At 42.4% G+C, this 20994-nt stretch overlaps 3 protein-coding genes across 6 annotated transcripts in view; 2 read left to right on the top strand and 1 right to left on the bottom strand.

The window, feature by feature from the left end:
• The first annotated feature begins 30 nt into the window (after positions 1 to 30).
• Positions 31 to 1990, top strand: Ran (RAN, member RAS oncogene family). Of its 2 annotated transcripts, none has more exons than XM_065491137.1 (4): positions 31 to 150; positions 811 to 1062; positions 1127 to 1315; positions 1490 to 1990. In XM_065491137.1, the coding sequence occupies exons 2-4, from the start codon at positions 820 to 822 to the stop codon at positions 1703 to 1705; spliced, it is 648 nt and encodes a 215-aa protein (XP_065347209.1). In that variant the 5' UTR covers positions 31 to 150; positions 811 to 819; the 3' UTR covers positions 1706 to 1990. The 2 variants fall into 2 exon arrangements, with proteins under 2 accessions (XP_065347209.1, XP_065347210.1); XM_065491138.1 differs by lacking the exon at positions 31 to 150 and adding an exon at positions 241 to 403.
• A 209-nt stretch (positions 1991 to 2199) lies between these two features.
• Positions 2200 to 10010, top strand: dia (diaphanous related formin 1). 2 transcript variants are annotated; one of them, XM_065491101.1, is made up of 19 exons: positions 2200 to 2608; positions 4140 to 4328; positions 4852 to 4956; positions 5018 to 5211; positions 5268 to 5443; positions 5499 to 5629; positions 5681 to 5854; positions 6088 to 6391; positions 6448 to 6816; positions 6924 to 7051; positions 7107 to 7280; positions 7574 to 7807; positions 7859 to 7945; positions 8010 to 8162; positions 8536 to 8790; positions 8846 to 9010; positions 9072 to 9300; positions 9380 to 9458; positions 9589 to 10010. In XM_065491101.1, the coding sequence occupies exons 1-19, from the start codon at positions 2576 to 2578 to the stop codon at positions 9605 to 9607; spliced, it is 3198 nt and encodes a 1065-aa protein (XP_065347173.1). In that variant the 5' UTR covers positions 2200 to 2575; the 3' UTR covers positions 9608 to 10010. The 2 variants fall into 2 exon arrangements, with proteins under 2 accessions (XP_065347173.1, XP_065347174.1); XM_065491102.1 differs by lacking the exon at positions 2200 to 2608 and adding an exon at positions 3976 to 4073.
• LOC135944268 (proteoglycan 4) overlaps positions 9071 to 20994 on the bottom strand; it is a 25535-nt gene continuing 13611 nt past the window's right edge. Inside the window, exons 3-11 of one of the 2 annotated variants that reach the window (XM_065491097.1) lie at positions 20813 to 20980; positions 18822 to 18920; positions 16208 to 18119; positions 15044 to 15580; positions 13690 to 14557; positions 12764 to 13006; positions 12492 to 12703; positions 12349 to 12436; positions 9071 to 12226 (exon numbers count right to left, since the gene is read on the bottom strand). In XM_065491097.1, coding sequence (XP_065347169.1) covers positions 12175 to 12226; positions 12349 to 12436; positions 12492 to 12703; positions 12764 to 13006; positions 13690 to 14557; positions 15044 to 15580; positions 16208 to 18119; positions 18822 to 18920; positions 20813 to 20980 — 4179 coding nt within the window. In that variant the 3' untranslated portion in view covers positions 9071 to 12174. The remainder of the gene's footprint in view (positions 12227 to 12348; positions 12437 to 12491; positions 12704 to 12763; positions 13007 to 13689; positions 14558 to 15043; positions 15581 to 16207; positions 18120 to 18821; positions 18921 to 20812; positions 20981 to 20994) is intronic. The other variant, XM_065491098.1, reaches the window with a different exon arrangement.

The raw sequence follows: 20994 nt of genomic DNA, 5'->3' as shown, positions 1-20994 counted from the left end.
TTAAAATTAAAATGTTTAACTAATTTACCAAGACTTTGGTTTTTCAGTTCGGTTTTTCTTGATACCGTTCGTTTAGCAGCCGATTAGCTTCGAAGGCCCCGCCCATGCTCTACTGAACGCCATTGTAGACCGTAACGAGGAAATTTCGAAGTGAGTAAAATCTCTCATATTTAAGGTCATCGCTGCCTGCTTTGGCTTTTACTTTTGTGAATTGCTTTTTAAGGGTACTTAGTTTTGTAATATCGTTGTAAATCCGCGATCGAATCGTACTTTATTGCGATTTTGAGGCTCTGCACCGGCTCGGAGCTTCGAGTTTCCTATGAGACGCTGTTACAAGCGCCTGTTCTTTCGTTCAAAGCTAAGTCAACGAGTTTCTGCCGCACGTTTGCTCGCTGCAAAGCATGTAAGCTTGCTTTCCGTGCTACTCTCTCCAATTTTAGCAAGTATTGCATATTTTTCAGACCTCATGGTTGATATTTCGTGGTTCCACAAGTATTTCGAACCGTGACACAGGCCCTCGACGTTAAATCGCGCCATATTATTCAACGTCTTCGGTCGCTGGCTTGTTTTTCAGCCACAGCTATTTTTGTAATTGGTCGTAAATTAGTTGAACAGTGTCTATTCTCGCGTTTCATATTCAAAATCACTGGTGGACTCGTTGTTTGTGATGAAATTAGGAAATTTTTTCAACATCAGTTCCTCCTACTCCGTTATCATTGAAAAGCATTTTGCCGCCAATATGACTCATGCATGCTTACGTCTCATGCCCTAACCGGCCTTGAAATCTAATTCTTTTTCTATCAATTGCAGTAACCAAAGATGAGTACCGAAGCAGAAATGCCAACCTTCAAGTGCGTGCTTGTCGGCGACGGCGGCACTGGCAAGACCACCTTCGTCAAGCGCCACTTGACCGGCGAATTTGAAAAGAAGTACGTCGCCACCCTGGGCGTTGAGGTGCACCCACTGGTTTTCCACACCAACCGTGGTCCTATTCGATTCAACGTTTGGGACACTGCTGGCCAGGAGAAGTTTGGAGGGTTGCGAGATGGATACTATATTCAGGTATGTTTTCAACTCTTTCATGGTTCGAAATAAATATATAACATAACTTATATTAAATTTTTAGGGGCAATGTGCTATAATTATGTTCGATGTCACATCTCGTGTTACATACAAAAATGTCCCCAACTGGCACAGAGATTTGGTCAGGGTGTGCGAAAACATTCCCATTGTGCTCTGCGGCAACAAGGTAGACATCAAGGACAGAAAAGTCAAGGCCAAGAGCATCGTCTTCCACAGAAAGAAGAACCTGCAGGTAAATTCTTATGTTTGATTCGAAACTTCCCCTTGTGTGAGCATGATGAAAAACCAGTTTACCCACACTGAATTAATTGATGCTAAAAACTGTCCCTCTAATCTGATATGAAATTTACATTTCTAAACTTTCACACCGATTGAATAGTTTTAAAGCCCAATCTTTTCATTGCAGTACTATGACATCAGCGCCAAGAGTAACTACAACTTCGAGAAGCCTTTCCTGTGGTTGGCCCGCAAGCTGATTGGTGATCCCAACCTTGAGTTTGTGGCCATGCCCGCACTGCTGCCTCCTGAGGTGGTCATGGACCCCACATGGCAACAGCAAATCGAAAAGGATCTCAAAGAAGCTCAGGAAACTGCTCTGCCTGAGGATGACGAAGACTTGTAGAAGTTTTACAGCTGCACGGATTTTTTTGATATATGGCAAAAAAACTAAGCTGATTGCATGTGAATTGACGCGAATTTCGTCATTGCAATGAAAAAAAATATCCAAGTCTATGAAAGTGTAAATGGATTCAGCAGTTCCCAGGTTTTATTTATCCAGTGTAACTGAAAATTCAACGGTTGCTTGATATTTATTTTCCTAATATTCGTTGTCCCACGCTTGAAGATTTTAAAGTTCTTTGGACAGTTACAAAATTGTGTTAGGGAAATAAATAATATTTTTCACGAACTAACTCTAGTTTCATTTCGATTTTCTCTGCTAGAGATTAAGTCAATGTGGTTCAGAGCAGTGGTGTGCGAAATGCATTAGGTTTGGGGAAAGCTCATGGAAGATGGAAAAACGTGCTTATTTTATAGCGCCAGTGCCCTCATGTAGTCATTCTAGGAACTGCTGGAGAAGCCCATCCATCGGAACCTCCTTGCAACTGCCAAGACTCTCCCTTCAGGCCGTCAGTTAATATTATCACTAATAGCAAGAATGGGTGTTAACCAAACGTAAATACAAGCTGAATTTTGTCTTATTTTTCGTTTGGTTTTATTTGTTTGGAGATCGAGGTGTTTTCAACGTGCGTGTGAAAAGTCGAGGAACTCGGAGGGTGCAAGAATTGGAAGAAGCGTCGTCTGAGTATGTACTGAAAGCTTCGCGTCCAAAACGAGAAACCACCTGTTTCATCAAATCGTCACTGCCGCTACACACTCGATGAATTGAACACAAATCGAGCCTTCGCCTATTGTCGATTACGTGCAATTCATTAAGAAAAGACTCGAAATTGTGATGAAGCTGAACCAAAGACGACGACATTAGGAGAGAATCATGTCAAGAGCCGATAAGACCAAGTCTGGATTCGTAAGTTAACATACATACTTAAAATATCTATTTTTGCACACCTTCGTTTGAATTTATTTGCTCAAATATGTAAAAGAGCTGTAAAGTATATCCCTAAAAGTCAATATTTGAGGGATAATAATTAAACATTTTCGAACCAACCGTAAGCATAATGAGATAATTTGTCATCGGGCATGAAATATTAACGGAAGGCAACGCATAACATTTCCTAATGAGAATTTTCGTTCGAATTAATATTCAATAGGAGTATTTCCGTAGTGATACACGCTTAAGAAAGGAACTGGAAGACCAGTTGTGACCCTCAAGGTGGGAAACGAACGCTGCATAAATTTCCACTCGCAAGTGGATTTCTTAATAGGGGAGATCTTTAAATAAAACTGGCTCAGCTAGAAATTAAACTTCAGCAATAAAATTTACTCTTAACAAAAATGTACGATGATTTTCCTTACAAAAGAAAGAAATATGATGATGATAATAATAATAATAGATCTTGTATTAACCTAAGTGGGGTTAATTCAAAGTATTTTTTATGTTATATTATTTTTTATGCTATTTAAATATTCTTTTATTATTTGAATGGGAAGAATAATTATATTTGTTTATATCACTACATTACACATGTTTTTCTCTTATGTGCGATACGGGCGCAGTGCCACTTTTGATATCAAGATTTCTTTCGTTCCACCTGAGGAACAAATTTTGCTAACACGAGTCTGAGGTTTTAAAAACACTCCGCAGAAGAAAAAGAAAGTGTTTTGCCTCGCATTTCACTCGAAATTCCAACTGAAATTTTCATTTGTTGAATTTCACCTAATAATTAGGCTGAGACGGTGGTTCAATTTAGTGCGTGCTTATTGTTTGGGCTATGGTTAGTAACAGAAGGTATTATTTTATTTTTTATTAATTTGCATTTCACTTCGCACGCAGTCGGCCACGGCGAATGTATTGTGCTTCCTCTTCAAATGAGTCACGCCGTCTTTAGCAGTCGTCTCAAGGGTCATTATTAGCCAACCATCTGACATATTGACACTCCTTTAGCACCCAATTTCCTTCTTTGCGACTTCGAAATTAATCGTGATGTCAGAAAAATAAAGTTTGCCTGCGCCACAGGATTAAATACCGATAAGAAACTCGCGGCGCTGTCATTCCCTCGACAATGAGAACACAACGTCTATTTTTATTGCTGCTCTAGTTGGTCGCGCTCGTGGCAGAGAAAAATTAATACAATGAAATTAATTGGTAATCTAGTTGCCGCTGCTTGCTCATTTTCATAGAGATTCTCGCGCACCAACGAGCAGATTACATCACCGTCACAATTAACACGTGTGGAGATGGAAGATGACGTCATCGAGGCTAAAAAAAGAGCTGGTGACCTACGGAATCGTGTGCGTTCTAAGTGATTTCAGATGTTTATTTGTCTCCCGCAATTCCCTCCTTTTTCTCCTGTTTTATTATTTTGACAATGGTTTGTTTCACCGTCCAGGCATCCACCCTTCATTGCTTTTATGAGCGTTTATGTGTTTTGTTGCAGCTGGACACCCTGTTCAAAGGTTCTAAAAAGGGCACCGTCAGGGGCAACCAATATGGAGCCAGCCAGGGCCACCATACTGGCCTCCCGAGGCCACAATCTGAATCGGACTTTGCCGAGGTTGATGAGCCTGAGTTCATGTTTGAGCATTTGGATGACAACGGTATCAACGAACACTTTGAAAAGATGCTGGTATTAATTTCTCTTCTTTTTTAACACATAAAAATTTAAAATATCAACATCTAGGTTATTAGGCCATTATTTATTTCCAAAGTTTAATCTCAAAGTTAAGTCTTCAATAAGATAGGACTAATAATTATTCCATTATAGCTTGTTATTGAATTTAAAAGAGATATTGACAAATAGAGCGGGCAAAAATACTTTTAGCAAATTATCTTTTTATAGGGCATATTTTAAACTGATTACCTTTCGCTTTTCAAGCGTTTGTTATACTATTAAAAATTGCAAAGATTTTTACTGGTGCGTGGCACTGGCAATAGCACATTATTTTTTGTTTTTCCGATTGTCTTGTAGCTTTCACTGCTTAATCCACTATTTTGTTTTTCGTAGTATTCAACAATTATGTTGATTTACTTCAATAAAATGAATACTAACTCTCAAAGAATTCATCATTTTGATTTTTAGCCGCAATTTCCTTACTTTCAGATTCAAATAATTTATTGAATGTATTTTTAATATATATAAATTATTTTAGGATAACCTCAATCTCACCGAGGAGAAAAAGCAGCCGCTGCGCAACCAGCCCATGATGAACAAGCGCCAGATGCTGAAAATGCAATACAAAGGCACCACTTCAAAAGTGAGTTTGCCTGCTCTTAAATTGGCTCTTTTTTTAGCTAATGTGAAACATTCATTTTTAGAACGACGAAAAATTCCACACAGCCCACGACTACATTGAGTACCTGCAGCAAAATGATCTGAGTGTGTCCAAACTACACAGCTGCGTGCAGAGTTTGAGAATCGCACTCACCAACAAGACTTTGAATTTCGTTCAAGATTTCTGCACCAATGGGCTGAAACCGCTCCTTAACCAACTAAAAATGTGCAATACTAGGTACAAAGAGATAGAATTATTAATGAATAGATACTTAAAAATAAATATATTTTCAGGGAAGGAAAACTGGAGAGGGTACAATATGAATGTCTTCGCTGTCTGAAGGCTATCATGAACAACACCTACGGCCTGAAAGAAATTCTCGGCAACAGAGAGGCTCTCAAGCAAGTTGCAAATGCCCTAAATCCTCTGCGTCAAACCGCAATGCTTGAGGCGTGCAAAATAATGGCTGGTTTGTGTGAAAACTTGTCCATTCTGAGACCAAAATTGATGTTTTTATTTAACAGCCGTCTGCTTGCTGACGGAGGGCCACGAAAAGGTTCTGGAAGCCATCACGACCGCCGTCGAAGGAGAGGACAAGGATAGGTTCATGCCCATTGTTCGAGGACTCATCATGAAAAATAATGAACCTCTGAGGGTAACATTTAGTGCCAAATTTAGAGCAAAATTGAGACATGATAAATTACAGGTGGGCTGCTTGACCCTCATAAACGCCTTGATTACGTCGCCTGTGGATTTAGACTTTCGAGTGCATTTGCGCAATGAAGTGATGAGAGCTGGTCTCGGAGAACTTCTTTCTCCTCTGCAGCAAGATGCTGGAGATGAGTTAAATTTGCAACTTAAGATATTCATGGACCATAGGGTAAGCTATTATATTTATTTAAGGAAATCACAAATACATAATAGATAATATTTAATAAATTTATTTGCAAAAACCATTTTGAGAAATATTTTCTAATGTGTTTTAAAAATGAGAGTATTAAATTTTAACTAGCGTGTCAAAAATTAGAAAAAGTTTACTCTAAAATTAAATTTATTTTTTTATAATTTAATATTTCTATCATTGTGGATATTATAACTACAAATATTCTGTAGGAAGAAGATTCAGATGAACTGCTGCAAAGGTTTGACCACCTCAGGTTTGAAATGGAAGATGCAAGTGAATGCTATGAAGTCCTGAAGAACCTCACGTCAGACACTGCTGCAGAGCCGTACTTCTTGTCAATCCTACAGCACCTCCTTTTTATCAGGGACGACCCAGTCATTAGGCCAGCTTATTTCAAGTTAATAGAAGAGTGTGTCACTCAAATTGTTCTTCACAAAAGTGGTTGTGACCCTGATTTTTCGGCCACCAAACGTTTTCAAATTGATGTTGAGCCACTTATTGAAGGATTAGTAGGTTAGCAAAAATCCGCCAAAACCTTAGAACGTATCATTGAATCTATCTGTCTGTAGAAAAATCCAAAGCGGACGAAGAGAGAACGAAAGAGGCTCTGAATGCCAAGTTGGAGGAAGCTCTGGCTCTGAAACAGGAGGCAGAGGCACGTCTTCAGGCAGCAGAGCAGAAGTTGCGGGAAATTGCCAGCACTGGAGTTGCGATTCCTAGTTCTGGGGTAGGAAAACTGTTAGGACCTAATCCACCCCCTATGCCTGGCATGATCGCCAATCCTGGCGGCCCTCCACCTCCTCCGATGCCTGGAGCGCCCCCTCCGCCGCCACCACCTGGTGCAATGGGACCTCCTCCACCTCCAATGCCTGGCATGGGCCCTAGACCTCCTCCTATGCCTGGAATGGGAGGTCCCCCAATGCCACCCCCACCACCAGGTAACCAAAAATTCTAACCATTTGTATTATAAAAACTTTTATGTTAATTAACTTCAGCTTCAATTAAAACTGAAGAAATTCTTAATTTGATGTCAACCTAATTTCAGGTATGGGTCCACCACCTCCTCCTGGCATGTTGGGACTACCAAAAGCACCTGACGTTTTGCCATATGGGTTGAAACCAAAGCGTAAATGGAACGTTGGTGGACCATTGAAGAGAGCCAACTGGAAAGCTGTGAGGATGACAGTTGAATTGAACAGCAAATAATTAAACTCTCTCTTTTGTTTAGATTGTACCGCAAAAAATGTCAGAAAATTCTTTCTGGATTCAAGTACGTGAAGAGCAACTGGCTTCGCCTGATATTCTGGAAGGACTGGCAATGAAATTTTCTACAAAACCAACTTCAAAAAAGAGTGATGACAGTGTTGTGAAGCAGTCCAACAAAAAAATCAAAGACCTAAAAGTATGTGTGTTGAATCAACAACATGTCTCTTTGTGTAGCGATGTCCCTTTCTTCATGCTTCATACTTTTTTGCTCTTTAAAATTCCCCATAATATTTTTAATCCGCCATGATTTATTGATATTATTCTTTTCTGCACTGTCCTAAGAGCCCAGACCAACAAGGCATTATCTTGGTCTGACCACAAAAAATATTTCAAAGCTTTTCTCTTTCTGACATCCACTCGCTATTACATCTGCATACTTTTTCGAGCACTGCTTTGAATTAACGACTGTTCAAATTCCATTCAAATTAGGTGCTGGATGGCAAAGCTGCCCAAAACTTATCGATTCTGCTTGGAGGCTCCCTGAAGCACTTGTCATATGAGGACGTGAAGCGCTGCATTTTGCGTTGCGACATCGACTCCATGCCTGACTCTGTCCTCCAGCAACTCATTTCGTACCTGCCACCGCCAGACCAGCTGAAAAAGCTGCAAGATTTCAAGTCACAGTACAATGAACTCACAGAGGCTGAGCAGTTTGCAGTTACTGTAAGAAATAGCCCACTATTCTATGTTGTGTTTCTAAATCCAAGTTAATAGATATCAGAAATCAAGAGGCTTCTTCCTAGGCTGAAATCCATGAGTTTCAGACTGCACCACGGTGAGATGGTTCAAGACGTCAAACCTGTAAGTTGAATTGTGATTTGTATAATAATGATTATTCCCATTCTTACCTATTTTACAATCGCAGGATATTGTCGCTGGAACTGCTGCTTGTGAAGAAATGAAAACCAGTTTGAAATTCGCCAAAATCCTAGAGCTCATCCTTCTCATGGGAAACTACATGAACAGTGGATCCAGAAACGAAGCTGCTTTTGGCTTTGAAATCAGTTTTCTTCCCAAAGTACGTTTGACACTTAAACTATTGAGGCAGGGCTTGGGAATCCTGATTTTTTCGTTTCTAGCATTTGATTTTTTTAAGTCACTTTCCCACCTTTTCCTTCGTATGTTTCAAATTTAAGTATTGGAAATCTAGAAATCTGTAAAAAGATTTATTTTAAAAGCAATAATAATTTCTGTTATCTGTTTCACACAAATGATTTGTATCAAGTAAAATAAGTATTAACGTGAACATGCTATAACAATATTGATGGCAAACTTAATTGAGTCAACTAAATTAATTTTATCCGATAGCTGGTCACATTTCATTATTTGATGTTGTTTATGCTTAAAATCTGAGTAATTTTTAGTTTCTAATGATTGCATTGTTGTTCCAGCTCTCAAGTACGAAGGATATTGAAAACAAGAGCACCCTAATGCACTATCTAGCTGAAACAGTAGAAAAGAAGTTTGAACACCTTTTGACCTTTTCCGACGAGTTAGTTCACATTGACAGAGCTGCCAGGGTGTCTGTCGACATGATTGGCAAAACTTTGCGAAACATGGACATGTCCATCAGAAATTTGGAGACTGACTTATCTAACTCGAAAGTGCCACAGAATGCGGATGACAAATTCTATGAAGTCATGAGCGTAAGACTGCACTATATCTCAATACCTGTGTTAAACAATTCCAAATTTTTAATAGGAATTTGCGAAGGAGGCGAGACAGCAGTGTGATCTTCTACAAAACATGTTCAAAAAAATGACAAGCCTTTACAAAGATCTGTCTGAATTTTATGCGTTTGACATGACCAAGTACACATTTGAAGAGTTTTTCACTGATATAAAAACCTTCAAGGACACTTTTGTGGTAATTAACACTTGATTTGAAAATAATATCTTTCCTTAATCACATATATCGTTACCATCAGGCCGCACACAAAGAGAATGTCAAAATTAGGGAGATGGAAGAGAAGGCGGAAAGAGCCAGGGAAGCCAGAGACAAGCAGGATAGGGAAAGGGCAGAGCGGATGGCCCACAAGCAGGCGCTTGTGGACATGGATGGCACTGAATTAGGTGTTATGGACTCTCTGCTGGAGGCACTGCATGATGGCTCTGCATATAAGCAGCGACGGAAAAGAGCCCCAAGGGCAGCCGGAGGTGCGAATAATTTTTTTCTATGTCAAATCGGTGTTAAATTCAACTAACAATTGTATCTAAATTACAAATATTATTGCAGCTGAACGAAGGGCACAGTTGAGTCGTAGCAGGTCGAGAACTGGTCTGGCCACAAACGCACTTACAGGACGAGAATTAGGGTGAGTGTTGATGAATTTTTTGACTGCATGTTTTTAGTTAAGTTGGACAAATTTCTCTTCTAGTCATTAATTTACTGAGCCCTGCTGCTGGCATTAACCAGCCTAATGAAAAAATAAATATGAATTGCAGAGAACTGCTGGCTGCGTAGCACCTCAGCAAAATAATCACCAAGAGGGAAACACATCAAAGTGCCTGATTTTGTATAACTTTTTTGGACATACTTGTAGTATTGCTGTGCGCAATGCTGTGTTAATTCCTGCCAGAAGTTGCAACACAAATGATGGACACCAATACTTATAAGTTTGCTTATAAATGATGTCATGAAATTCCGACAATGTTGTGCACGTGACCAGATATGAAATTTTTATTTATATTTTCAGAATTTCAATATGCAAGGCAAAGTATTACAAATATTGATGAACTGTTCATTTGTCCTTCCAAATGGAACTTGTACTATAGTGTACTATCAATCATAATAACGGTTAAGGTCGATACATAGAAGATATTTTTTAAGGAGTACAATAAATCATTTAAACATGCTATTGCAAAAACCGATATTTTACTTTTTATCCGCTCAATGACGTCAAAATTTGGAGTTAAAAAATTCTTATTCTTCTAGGAAATATTTTCAGCTTGCTTTGTTAACAAATGAGATCGCTATGAGAGCATTATCTTACAAGAAATTACAAAGCTCCAATTTTAAGGATAAAATAAATATGAAAAAATACTGAATAAAGTGAAAGCAATTGAAAATAAGTAAACAATATTCCTGTTATACGGTACCATCTGAATCTGCTGCAATGATCGGTAAATTTATGAGGTACTTTTTCATTTGATCTTGTGGGCATGTGTGTTTTATATCTGGTTGAAAGTATTTCACTTTCCAAAATTTAAATCATTTTAAACAATAACAAAGCGAATTTAATGATCATATGCGGGAAAGCTTCTACATATTATAGAAGAGGAAATATTGTAAGATTGAAGTTAGCACCAGGTTCCTCGACGGTTCAATATATAATGGGCCTTACGCTAAAAGTATCTATTAATAGCCAATATTTTTAATTTCATTTTCTTTCATTTTTCTCCACTTTGTTGCAAATTTTGGTGGACAAGCTGCATTTGCGCGTTGCAGCAATGTGCGGGCGCAGCTTGAGACAGTCAGTGTGGCACACACCTATTGGAAACTGCGGGAAAACGATGGAAAATCGTTTGAGGCGCGCGCATCCCGATCAGCCGAGCGTTCTCCCAGTGCCCTCCTGTTCGGCAGGTTTGATTCTGGTCGCGAACCGGCCAGGTGCGAGGGATACAAATATATGATGACGAGAGGGTACTAGTAGCAGGTGTCCCAAAGCGGCAGAAAGCTGATAGATTCGATGTTCGATTTCTAATCATTGGAGGTTTGGGGGAGGCGAACTGTCGATCGAGCCGAACTGCTGGTTAGGCTGCAGCCAATAGCTTCGGGTGCGGGTTGCAGCGCCGCGTAGGAGGTTGCTCGTAGCGCGCTCTCACGCAAGGACTAGGACAAGGACCCCCTATTGTCGTTCGCGGCGATGCAAACGCGACTGACTATTCCCAGATTCTCCCAAAATTCGACTGGAAATTTCGGAATAGTACGAAAAATGCGTTAGATTTGCTTAGACAATAAGCATGCCTTGTAATTAGCCTTGGGAGTGTGGGTGGCCGGGGGTGGTGTTTCAGTCTGGGGGCGGAATCGATCGGGGTGGCAGCTCAGCAGATAGGCGAGACGCGGTGGGGAGTGGCGCGTGCGAGAGGAGAGGTTGCCGAAAATACGCACAAAAGAAGGGACAAAAGAGTTTCTGCGTTCACCTTGGTGTTCCCATCGAGGACGGGATGGCAGGCGTTGCCAGGAGGTCACTCGGCCTTGGTCCTCGCAAAATCGGCAACGCGTGTGCGTAAAACAATAGATCGATATGCATGTACCCGCCGACTGGGTTGGCGAATTTTCCGGCTTGGCCCACCACATGCGCGCTGGAGCGCATCTCGTGCCCGGCAATCCGCAGCAACAATGCTCTGGCTTTTGTACTGAATTCACTACGCCCCGTTTTAAATATTGCAAGTTGAACCGAACAATTTTTTGCAAATTAAATAGCACAACATAATTAGTCATTGAAAGGTTCCACCAAAAAATAATACAGCATAATAAGTTTTATCTCTTGACATCATTTTTTTATTGACTCAATAAAGTATTAAATAGAAATCTTTTTCAATTTAAAGGTAGGAAAACTGTTATGCACTGATGTTGTTACAATCAAGACATGGCAAAACTGTTAAACCAATTCCATTAAATATTACATATATTTAATTATAAATTTATGCTGTTATAACTAACAATAATTAACCCTGTTTTTATAATTTCCATAACAACGAATTTCACAGCAAAGGAACGACAATTTTCTCATCAATCGATTCTCTCATATAATTAGTCTAACAGCACTTGATTTACTTGGGTTTGTGTGTGTGTGTGTGTAAAAAAAGACTTAGCAGATGTACAAAGTTTCTGTAAAATGTTATGAATCTGGGAAAAGTTGAAATTAAAAATAACTATTGGGGGACGCACTGGATCTACAAAAGTTAAAATGGTTAATTAGTTTGAAATATGGATTGCACAGCAGAAAGTTGAATGAGTCATACAACCAGGGAAGTGCTCAGCAGGCACAGGTTGGACATGACTTGCAGCAGCAACAGACGATTTAGTCACTTAGCGGACACTTTTAATGGAGCATTGCGCACAGTGCGATGCTGGTACCTGGAATTAAAATCTCACATTGAAATAATATTTACTTTTTTCTGTGTTTCTGGTTCTTCAAAATTTGTTAATGAATTTTAAAATTTAAATTCGGGGATTTTAGATGTGGCAATTTTACTCGCCTTTTCATGCCAGGACTTGATTCAGACCTCAGACCACTGCCAGAGCAACTATTTTCCAGTAGTTGCAATCGCCTCTCTGCAGTCGCGCCTGTGCAAATATGTTTTATTAATTTGTACTTGTTTTCTCGCTAATATTTTATTACTGTTAATGACACGATTGCTGTGAAAAATGTCGTCTTTCTTGCTCTTGGCAGCGTTCTTTCTATTAGCAGGTGGAATGATTCGCTCGACAGGCGCACGAACCTTGTTCAAGTCGGCGGACTTGGCTTTATCGTCATTGCTTGATTTAGAAATTTTTGTCGTGTCTGTCGCTGTTGTCGTGGTCGTCGATCTTCGAGTTTTGCTAATCCGAAGCCTATTTTATTTTTTAAAAAATTAATCACAACGATTTTAAACAATTCTATTTAATCTCTACCTATCCTTGGATTTCTCAGCTTCTTCTTGATCGCTCTTTGAATTAACTGAATCTGATCTCTTTCTTGGCATCCTCTGCCTGCGTGAAGTGGGGGTGCTCGTCTCACTAGTTTTCGCAGTCCTGGAGGTGCCGTTAACTGCAGTTTTTCTCATTCGGATGGAACGCGGAGTGGAGTTTGAATCGTGGGTTGTACTTTCGACGGAAGAATTGGAAGATGTGCGACCAACATTCGCTTTTCTCAGCCTAAAAATAATTGAAACTCGATTAGTACTAGTTTATATGGAGGCAAATAAATGCCGTTGTTTTCCAAAAATCAAAATTTTTTGAACCTCTGCTCAGCACATCCCGTGGGCTATGTGCTCACCGGGTCCCAATAACACCGCCGAGCGGATAGCATGGGCCCGATTGGCTGCAGAGGAGCTTAGGCCCAATGTGGCCATCTTTTCGCCTCCCTGCACCAAGGTCTTTGATTAAAACGCCAGACAATTGTCCTAAAAGCTGCTGGAATGGTGCGAAAACCAGCTAGTGGCGAGTTGGCGCCGGTGCGCCTCCCGACCTGTTGAGATATTTGTGCATTGCGACGAGTCCATAAATTATTCACCCCTTTTGCCATTTCTGACATTGCATGGGCAGCCAGAAATGCTCAATTGAGCCAACGGGCTGATCTCTTTTCTCAAGAGATGGAAAAAACCCAAGAAAATAATTAGAATTAAAAAAAAATCAAATGAAAATTAAGATAAGGATAGGAGAGATCAAAAGTATAACGGAGGAGAAAATACTTAAATTTTGATAGCAAAAATAAAAATTCTGGCTGCTCAAGAAATTCACTCCCGAGTTTTTAAATATATAATCTAGCCGACTTTCCCCTGATTTTAGATCAAATTTTAAAGTTTTGAAATATTTAGATCAGCTAGTTGAAATCTTACCTGCTGCACGTGGTGGTCTTATTCACGACAGAAATGGCTTTAGTGCTTTTCTCGTTGTTCACCTCGCCCTCCTTTAGTGCCGGCAGCAGGGTCACGGGTCGCGGTGATTCGTCCTCACTGGACAGAAGGCCAGAGTCATCATATCCGTTCACAGCCTGCAGGATCTCGTCTGCCGCCCGTGTCAGCTCCTCGATCAAGGCCGACGTGCTGGATCGGTCCCTGGACGCGCTCCTCGCTCTGGTGCCCTTGGCAGGACTGGGCTCTCTCTTTCTGCCCGTATCCGCCGATGACTCGTCGTCCGTGTCATACAGCCTCCGCCGGTCGTCCGCAGGACGAGGCTCCACTTCCAGCACTTCGGCCCCAAAGTAGAATTTCTTCTTGCCCCCGGCCGGCGAGGCGATGCGAGCGGAGGGCTTGCTTTTGCTCGGAGACAAAGACCTGCTGGTGGTGCCGGTCATGATGTCGCCCAGACGCACCGGAGAGCCCTCCTTTTTGGCCAAGGACGAGAACTTGGTGCTGGCCTGTAAGGCCGAGCTTTTCTCCAGGCGCGGACAAGCGGGTTTCGGCTCGAATTTGTTGCTCTCCGACGCCACTGCTGGGTACTTGATCGGTCTGGTGCTCTTGACTGGAATCGGCGCCACTATCTTTGTCTGTTCACTGCTCTTTTTGTTCGAGTTGATCAACGACAAAATCTTGGGCTGACTCTCGTAACTCAAAGATATAGACGTGATGCTTGACCCTGTATTGGTGGCAGTGACTGTGGCATTGCTGCGTGGGTTCGTGGGCACGCTAGGAGCGACTATTTTTGATGGGCTGATTTGCGGAGGCGACCTGTTCGAACTCGTTTCCTCCACATCTTTCCTTACGTCTGAAAATGAATGAGACGTGCGAGATTAGGCATCAGCATTATGTCTTTTATGGCAACAAGGAAAACTGGTAACAAAATTTTTGCGATCGTATAATCAATTATTGAAGGTAAACATATATACAACTCTTCAAAGCCTGTTTATTTTTTAAAGGTTAAAACCATCTGCTTTATTTTTTGGGTTGAGAATTATCAGAAAGTATTATGATTTAATTGGAAATTAAAATTTCCTCGAAGTCATGCACGCGTTTCCAGTTTGCCACAAAATTGGCATTAAAATATTTAATATCAAACTGCAAAAATATGACTCATAAATAGATTGATAGGTTCATTTTACTCTTTTTTAGTTAGGTCCAACGGGGCAGTAAAAGTAAAATTCGCACACAATACTATCCTCTATTTTTGCTTCGTTGGAAATAGCGAACCAGACTCTCAGTTTGAAACATAAATTAAAATAATTCCACATAGATTGTTATTCCCTATCAATACCTCGTCGAGCTAGAGATCGGGGTTCGTTCAACGCGTCCAAATTGATCGCAGAGCGGGCGAATCCATTCTTGGCTGCTGCAGTCTCAATCTCGTCGGGCTCCTTGCCGTTCTGGAACTTGTGGAACTTCTGACTCAGTCTCACCACGCGCATCTTGCTCCAGCTGCCGGAGACGATGCTCGGCGAGGTGGACGCGTTTCTGCTGAGCCGGCGCGGTGGTGGCATCGGCGGCTCGTCAGGGCTCATCAGGGAGCAGACCTCGCGGTCGGCGGCGTCGCAGTCGTAGCCGTCGTCGCTAGCCTCGTCGTTCATTTGCTTCAGTTGCTTCAGCGACGTGAAGTGACTGATCAGGCTGGGGCCGTCATTGTTGCTGCTGCTGCTTGTGCTGGTTAGTGGTTTGAGCAAGGGTTGGTCCCTCTTCTCGATCTGCATGATCAAGGAGGGTGAGATGAGCACGCCGTTCGAGCCGTGTCCCCGCAAAAACGGCTCGAATTTTATGCTCGGCGGAATTTTGAGTTTTTCTTCCTTGGCTGCGCTCTCTGCAACGAAGCAATAAGACATTTTGTCCAACGGGTTCTCACTGGCATTGCATGCATACGGGATTTTGTTATGAATTAGTCTTTGTGCGCGGCACCCTTTTAGTGGAGCGAGCGAGCGAGCGAGGAATGGCAAAAAATTGTGGTGAGAGAGCTGTGTGTAGGCGTTGGTGGGTGATCTTCAAACATTTTATCTCGAGTTTGAAGTGCAGAGACGCATGCACTGTAGGTGGAGAGCAGACTAGCCCGTAAGAGAAAGGGCCTTTCAACAGGTGTGTGCAGTACGCAAGACAATAAGTTTCATATTTTTTGAAATCTGTATAATATTTTGTGTTGGTATAAATGAGAGTGGTTTGCATGCGAGGTATCAAATCGTAGACGGTGTGGACAGAAAATTGAAGCAAAAATAGAGAAAATATATAATGATGCGTGTTTCTGATTCGAAAGCTTTTTGTATTTTTGTTTTTAATGAAGGCGATAACAAAAACACAATCAACTGGAAAAAATGCGTGCACGGAAAGCTTTATGGCGTTTGACACTGAAAGAAAATTTTGATTTTACTTTCAGCAAATGGACCCAGCAACCGGAAATCCCTAATTTTGTGCATACTTAAATGGTGGAATATCTTACCTGTAGTCTCGACTTCGCTGTCGAGGTCTTTGTTTCCCGCTAGCCAGATGGATTCTGTGTTCCTCACAACCGTGGTTCCACTGACGTTGACCGTCGTCGAGAAACCTTTATATTTGCGATCTTCCATGTAGCGAATCCTTTCTGGCACGGAAAACTGCAGGGGCTCTTCATCAGTAATTTGTAAACTCTGGGTGAAATCTTCAGAGCGGCGTTGCACTTGAGTGGGGCGGAGGGATTTAATCAACTTTTGCAACTCCATTGGACCACCGCTGGAGTCCAGAGTGCTGTTTGGGCTTGTTTTGGGAATTTCTGTGGGGGGTTGGAATTTGAGAGCTACCGTCGACTTTGAAATGGAAGTGACGTCGTGGAAAGAGGACGGCCGGGGTCTGTTTTCAAAGCTGGGACTGGGTCTATTAATTGCGGTGGCGGTGATTTGTTTGCTTTGCTCAGGCGCTGGTTCAGCTTTGCTCTCCACGACGGCGACTTTAACGATCGATTTTTCCAATTCGCTCTGCTTCGACTCGTTGATCGCTGTCAGCATCTCTTTTTCGTAAACCGTGTCTCCAAACCTCAGCTCCGGCAAAGGCGGCTTCTGAGCAACTTGGGGCGGAGGATTCTCCGCAGGGCTGTTGGCAACCGGGTGGGAGCGCCGCCTGCGCCGGAAATTGTTGGACGGGGGCGGTTTTTCGTCCGTTTCCACGATGTTGAATTTGCCGGACTCAGCCGCGAAATGCACCTCAGTTTTGCAGAATTCCACTCGTTTGTTTTTCTTGATGTGCGAGCTGCTCGAGCTGTGACTGATTTCCTCGGTTTCGATTGCAGAGACGAGCGAGGTGGTCTTGTCGTCGTCGCGGTACTGGCCGAAAAGGGTGCTGTCTCCAGCCCAGCTCCTCCTCTTCAGCGGTGCCAAACCGTCCAACTGTCGCTTGGACACCCAGCCCAAGGACTCAGCGTCCTGCGGAGAGCCCTCGGAGTCGACCACACTGCGAAGAGAGAACTTCTTCCTCTCAGCCTCCTTGGCCGACGACTCTTGCTGGAATATGATGGGAATGGTGATCATGTTCTGTCTGGCGGGGAACGTCTTTCTCGTCGGCGATAGGTTGTCCGGGGAGAGCCCGCCGCGGAAGAAGGCGAAGGACTCGTTGAAGCGCTTCTTGGTCGGCGACACCAACTCTTTGGACTGGAGTTGCTCGTTCAGGGTGACCACCGTCCTGTTCTTGTCGACCTGCAGACTCAGCGGCTCGATGAGCTCGGATTTCAAAGCGAGCCAATCGTCTTCAGTCTTTCCGGAGACACTACCAAAGCTTGTGGTAGTGGAGGAAGCCATTATTTTGTTGCTGTGCTCGACGGCTCGCACCAGTCCACTGCTGCTGTTGACACCGTCGTCCTTCTTATGCAGAATGCTCGTGGGCCCGCCGAAGTCCAGGTCGTCCGGGTCGAAGTGCTTCAGCCGGCTGCGCACGTCCTTCAGCGACTCGACGGTGACAAAGCTGTGTCTCTTGGTCGCGACCACCATTGGCGTGCAGAAGCTGCCGTCCTCCTTGCTGGAGAACTGCAGCGAACGGCGCACCCTCGCCCCGCGGCGCCAACTGCCCGAGTCATCGCTGTCTCGGCCTGGATCGCCGACGGGAAGGTCGTCAGTCGAGGAACTCTTGCTCAGTCTGCGGCCGAGGATCTCGCCCAGCTTCAAACTCTGCTTCAGCTCTTCGAACTTGAGCGATCTGGGTTCGGGAGACTCGTCAGCCGACGAGTCTGGTTCTTCCACCACTGGTTTGCTGTCTGGCCCGCCACTTTTGGAAGCACTAAGACGTCTTGACCTTGCAGAAGGTGGTCTTCTGCTTCCGATGGCGCCACTCCGGCCGACACTCGCTTTCATTTTCAAGGTGCTCACATCGATCGGGTTGATTTTCAGCTACAACACACAGAATTTAAAGAGAAAGGTTTACTTTAATAAAATTTCTAGGAACACATTTATGAAAATAACTTGCCAATTTGTAAATAAATAAATTTATAGCGCAATCATTGGGCTGCAAGCAACAATTTTTATGTCATTTTAAATTATATTGCTTTGCTGTACAACTTTTACTTGCAATTTTGTGATTGCTGCATAGTAATACAATCGATTCTTAAGAGAGCAAAAGCTTTGCGTTTTTATTGCCGGCGCGATTTTTCCGGTCACGATCTAGACGTAAACTCGGCAAGTGATGCATAAAAATCGACAGCAGAGAGTGAGGCAACACCTCCTCTCAATCAGGTTGCTCTCCCAATTAAAATAGCTGTGTTCTGTGTTGTACACCTGCTTATGTACGCTAGGCACAAAGGATCTTTAGAAATCGAATTAGAAAAAGGAAAAAAAACTCAATCAAGTATATGCAGGAAGAAGCAGGGGCATCATTGTTTACATAATTGGCTTCTTTTGTGATGACCTCACGCCGCGTGCATTCGCCGAACGCGAAACGCTTAAATTGCACGTAATGAGGTTCTCAAAAAAAACGCTCCTTTGAGACGAAAAAGCCAAGGCCACGCGGACACCTTTGAAACGAAATCATCGTAAATGGAAATTAGGGAAGCGAAAAGCAGAAAGATATATATCAGATTGAAAATTCAATTTCACCTCAAGGCCGGCGAAGTTCTCCGTTATAGCTGGCTGCTCCAGAGGGGCCGCGGACGCCGTCGACTGGGACCTCGAAGACCATCGCGTTCGACTGCTCACCTTCAAGACCAAAAAATAAGACAACAATAAGTCGGATGGGAAACGGAGGGGAGCAGGAGGCGAAGGGCCTTGGCTGTGACCGCAACTAACCACCCGCGCGCCCTTGCCGCCACAGCTGCGCTGCAACAAAGTCGCCAGGCCAAATTTGGAAGCAGCTGCGTTAATTTCCTTATTAATGCGGTAATAACACACCTTGCGCGCTCCGCCGGTCAGTGGCGTCCGCGATGTATGCAAATAAAAAACATCGCAGCATTGAGAGTAAGATGATGCTTACACATGTATATTTTATGCCAAGGTTCGTGTGATAAACGCGACTCTCTCATTCAGCTACGTTTTAGACTTGAAAGTTTAAATCACTCTGACTGCTTGAATTTTTAGGAATATCGCAATCAATCAATATAAAAAATGTGCATTTGCCAATATCCTCAATAGCGCTACGGTTGATTTCGCCAGAGAAAGAGGGACATTAAACAATCGATTTACTTACGCAAGCTCTAGTTCCAATAATTGTAAATGAGGCAGCTTGCTGTGTTTGCGTGGGAAAAGTTTTGCAACTTTCGCTTGAGAATTAAATGATTCTACATGGCGTTTTTGCACTCACTGATGAAGAAAAGGAAGGGTCAGAATAAATTAAATCGTGTTCAAATAATTAAGTTAAATATAACTTTAGATAGCAAAAACTAGATGACTTAACACACATTGAACAGACTAAAATATAAAAATGGCCCCATCCTCTGTATGAAGTTAATTCTTCAGCATGGATTTTTTGCAGTTGAAGAACTGGCCGAACAGCAGATGACAAGCGTGAGAACTTACAAAATAATTTTCTCTTTCATTTTTCAATAAAGGTGTCCTTGTCAATAACACTCTTTTTTATGCATCAGTTTTTAAGCTATACAATATTTTCATCAGAAATCTTCAATTCCGCAGCAAAAACGACAACTGAAACGCGCTTTTTGGTCTATCCTGTACACTTGTACGCGACAAGCGAAGCAAATAACACTCTCCCGTGGCCGAATTGAGTTTTCATTTAACACGGCAATGAGGAATTCTCCACGCCTGTTTTCGCCAGGCGATCCTTCAGTTTCGACGTTTTCTTATTTTGCACGCTGCGTCTCGAGTCGGGAACCGTAATCGTTCATGATTTATTGTGGATCGAGCTGACATGTGTTCCGAATAAGGCTAAAAGCATTCCATTACTGTGTCATTGGCACCACAAGGTCAAGCTGCATTAATCATTTTCTCAACTGCACTTCCTAAAACGCCACTCTTTTTGTTCTCTTCTTGCACACTCGACTCGTTGTTTGTTTGTTTATTTTTAATCTCTCTCAGTCAATGTACGTCGCGTGTTTTTATATAAATTGCTTTTGTCAGCTGCACTTCCTTACAGACCCATTGTTCCTCTGGCTATTTTTTATTCCAATCCACCGCAGATACTTGGTAAATCGAAAAAGGTTAGCAATATAATGATCTCATATATTCTTTCAATAATAATAACTTATTACTGTGCTAACAGATACGGAACTTGAATTTCAATTCTATATATTCGTTTAAAAAATTAAAAAGCTCATAAGCCATCAAACTCCAAAATTAAAAAAAAAATATTACGGTTTTAGATTACATCGAGTATTTTTATATTTCTTTGGAATTGTCTTGAAACACTATGTACTCGGTGTAGAAAATGAGCAACGCGTGAAATGAGAGAAAGATTTCTTTATCAGCTGACTCGAGAACAATAACCATAAATATTCACAAGATCCGTTTCCAAAAGCGGAGAGCAGCCGGTCCTTTGATATAATTATTTTGTTTCCAAAAGAGTCGAATGCGACTCTGCGGGGGACCATACGGAGAGAAGAAGGAAATTACAAAGGCTGATTGAGAGAAAGACTTACGGTAGTGGAGGTGCCGGTGGTCCTGGATCCGTGGGCCGACCACGCAGAGGAGGTCTGGCTTTTGACCATTTGCAGGGCGCCGCCGGCCACCTTGGATTGGAACACTTCGAGCTGCTGCCTTTGCAGGTGTTGGCCCTTCTCGCCGGTCTTTCTTGCGTCAACCACCTTCTGCAAAGCGTGTG

This window comes from Cloeon dipterum, chromosome 4, assembly GCF_949628265.1.
Source record: "Cloeon dipterum chromosome 4, ieCloDipt1.1, whole genome shotgun sequence".
In the NCBI taxonomy this organism is placed as follows: Eukaryota; Metazoa; Arthropoda; class Insecta; order Ephemeroptera; family Baetidae; genus Cloeon; species Cloeon dipterum.
The sequence above is the reverse complement of the archived record's forward strand: the minus strand, read 5'-3'. Positions and strand labels throughout refer to the sequence as shown.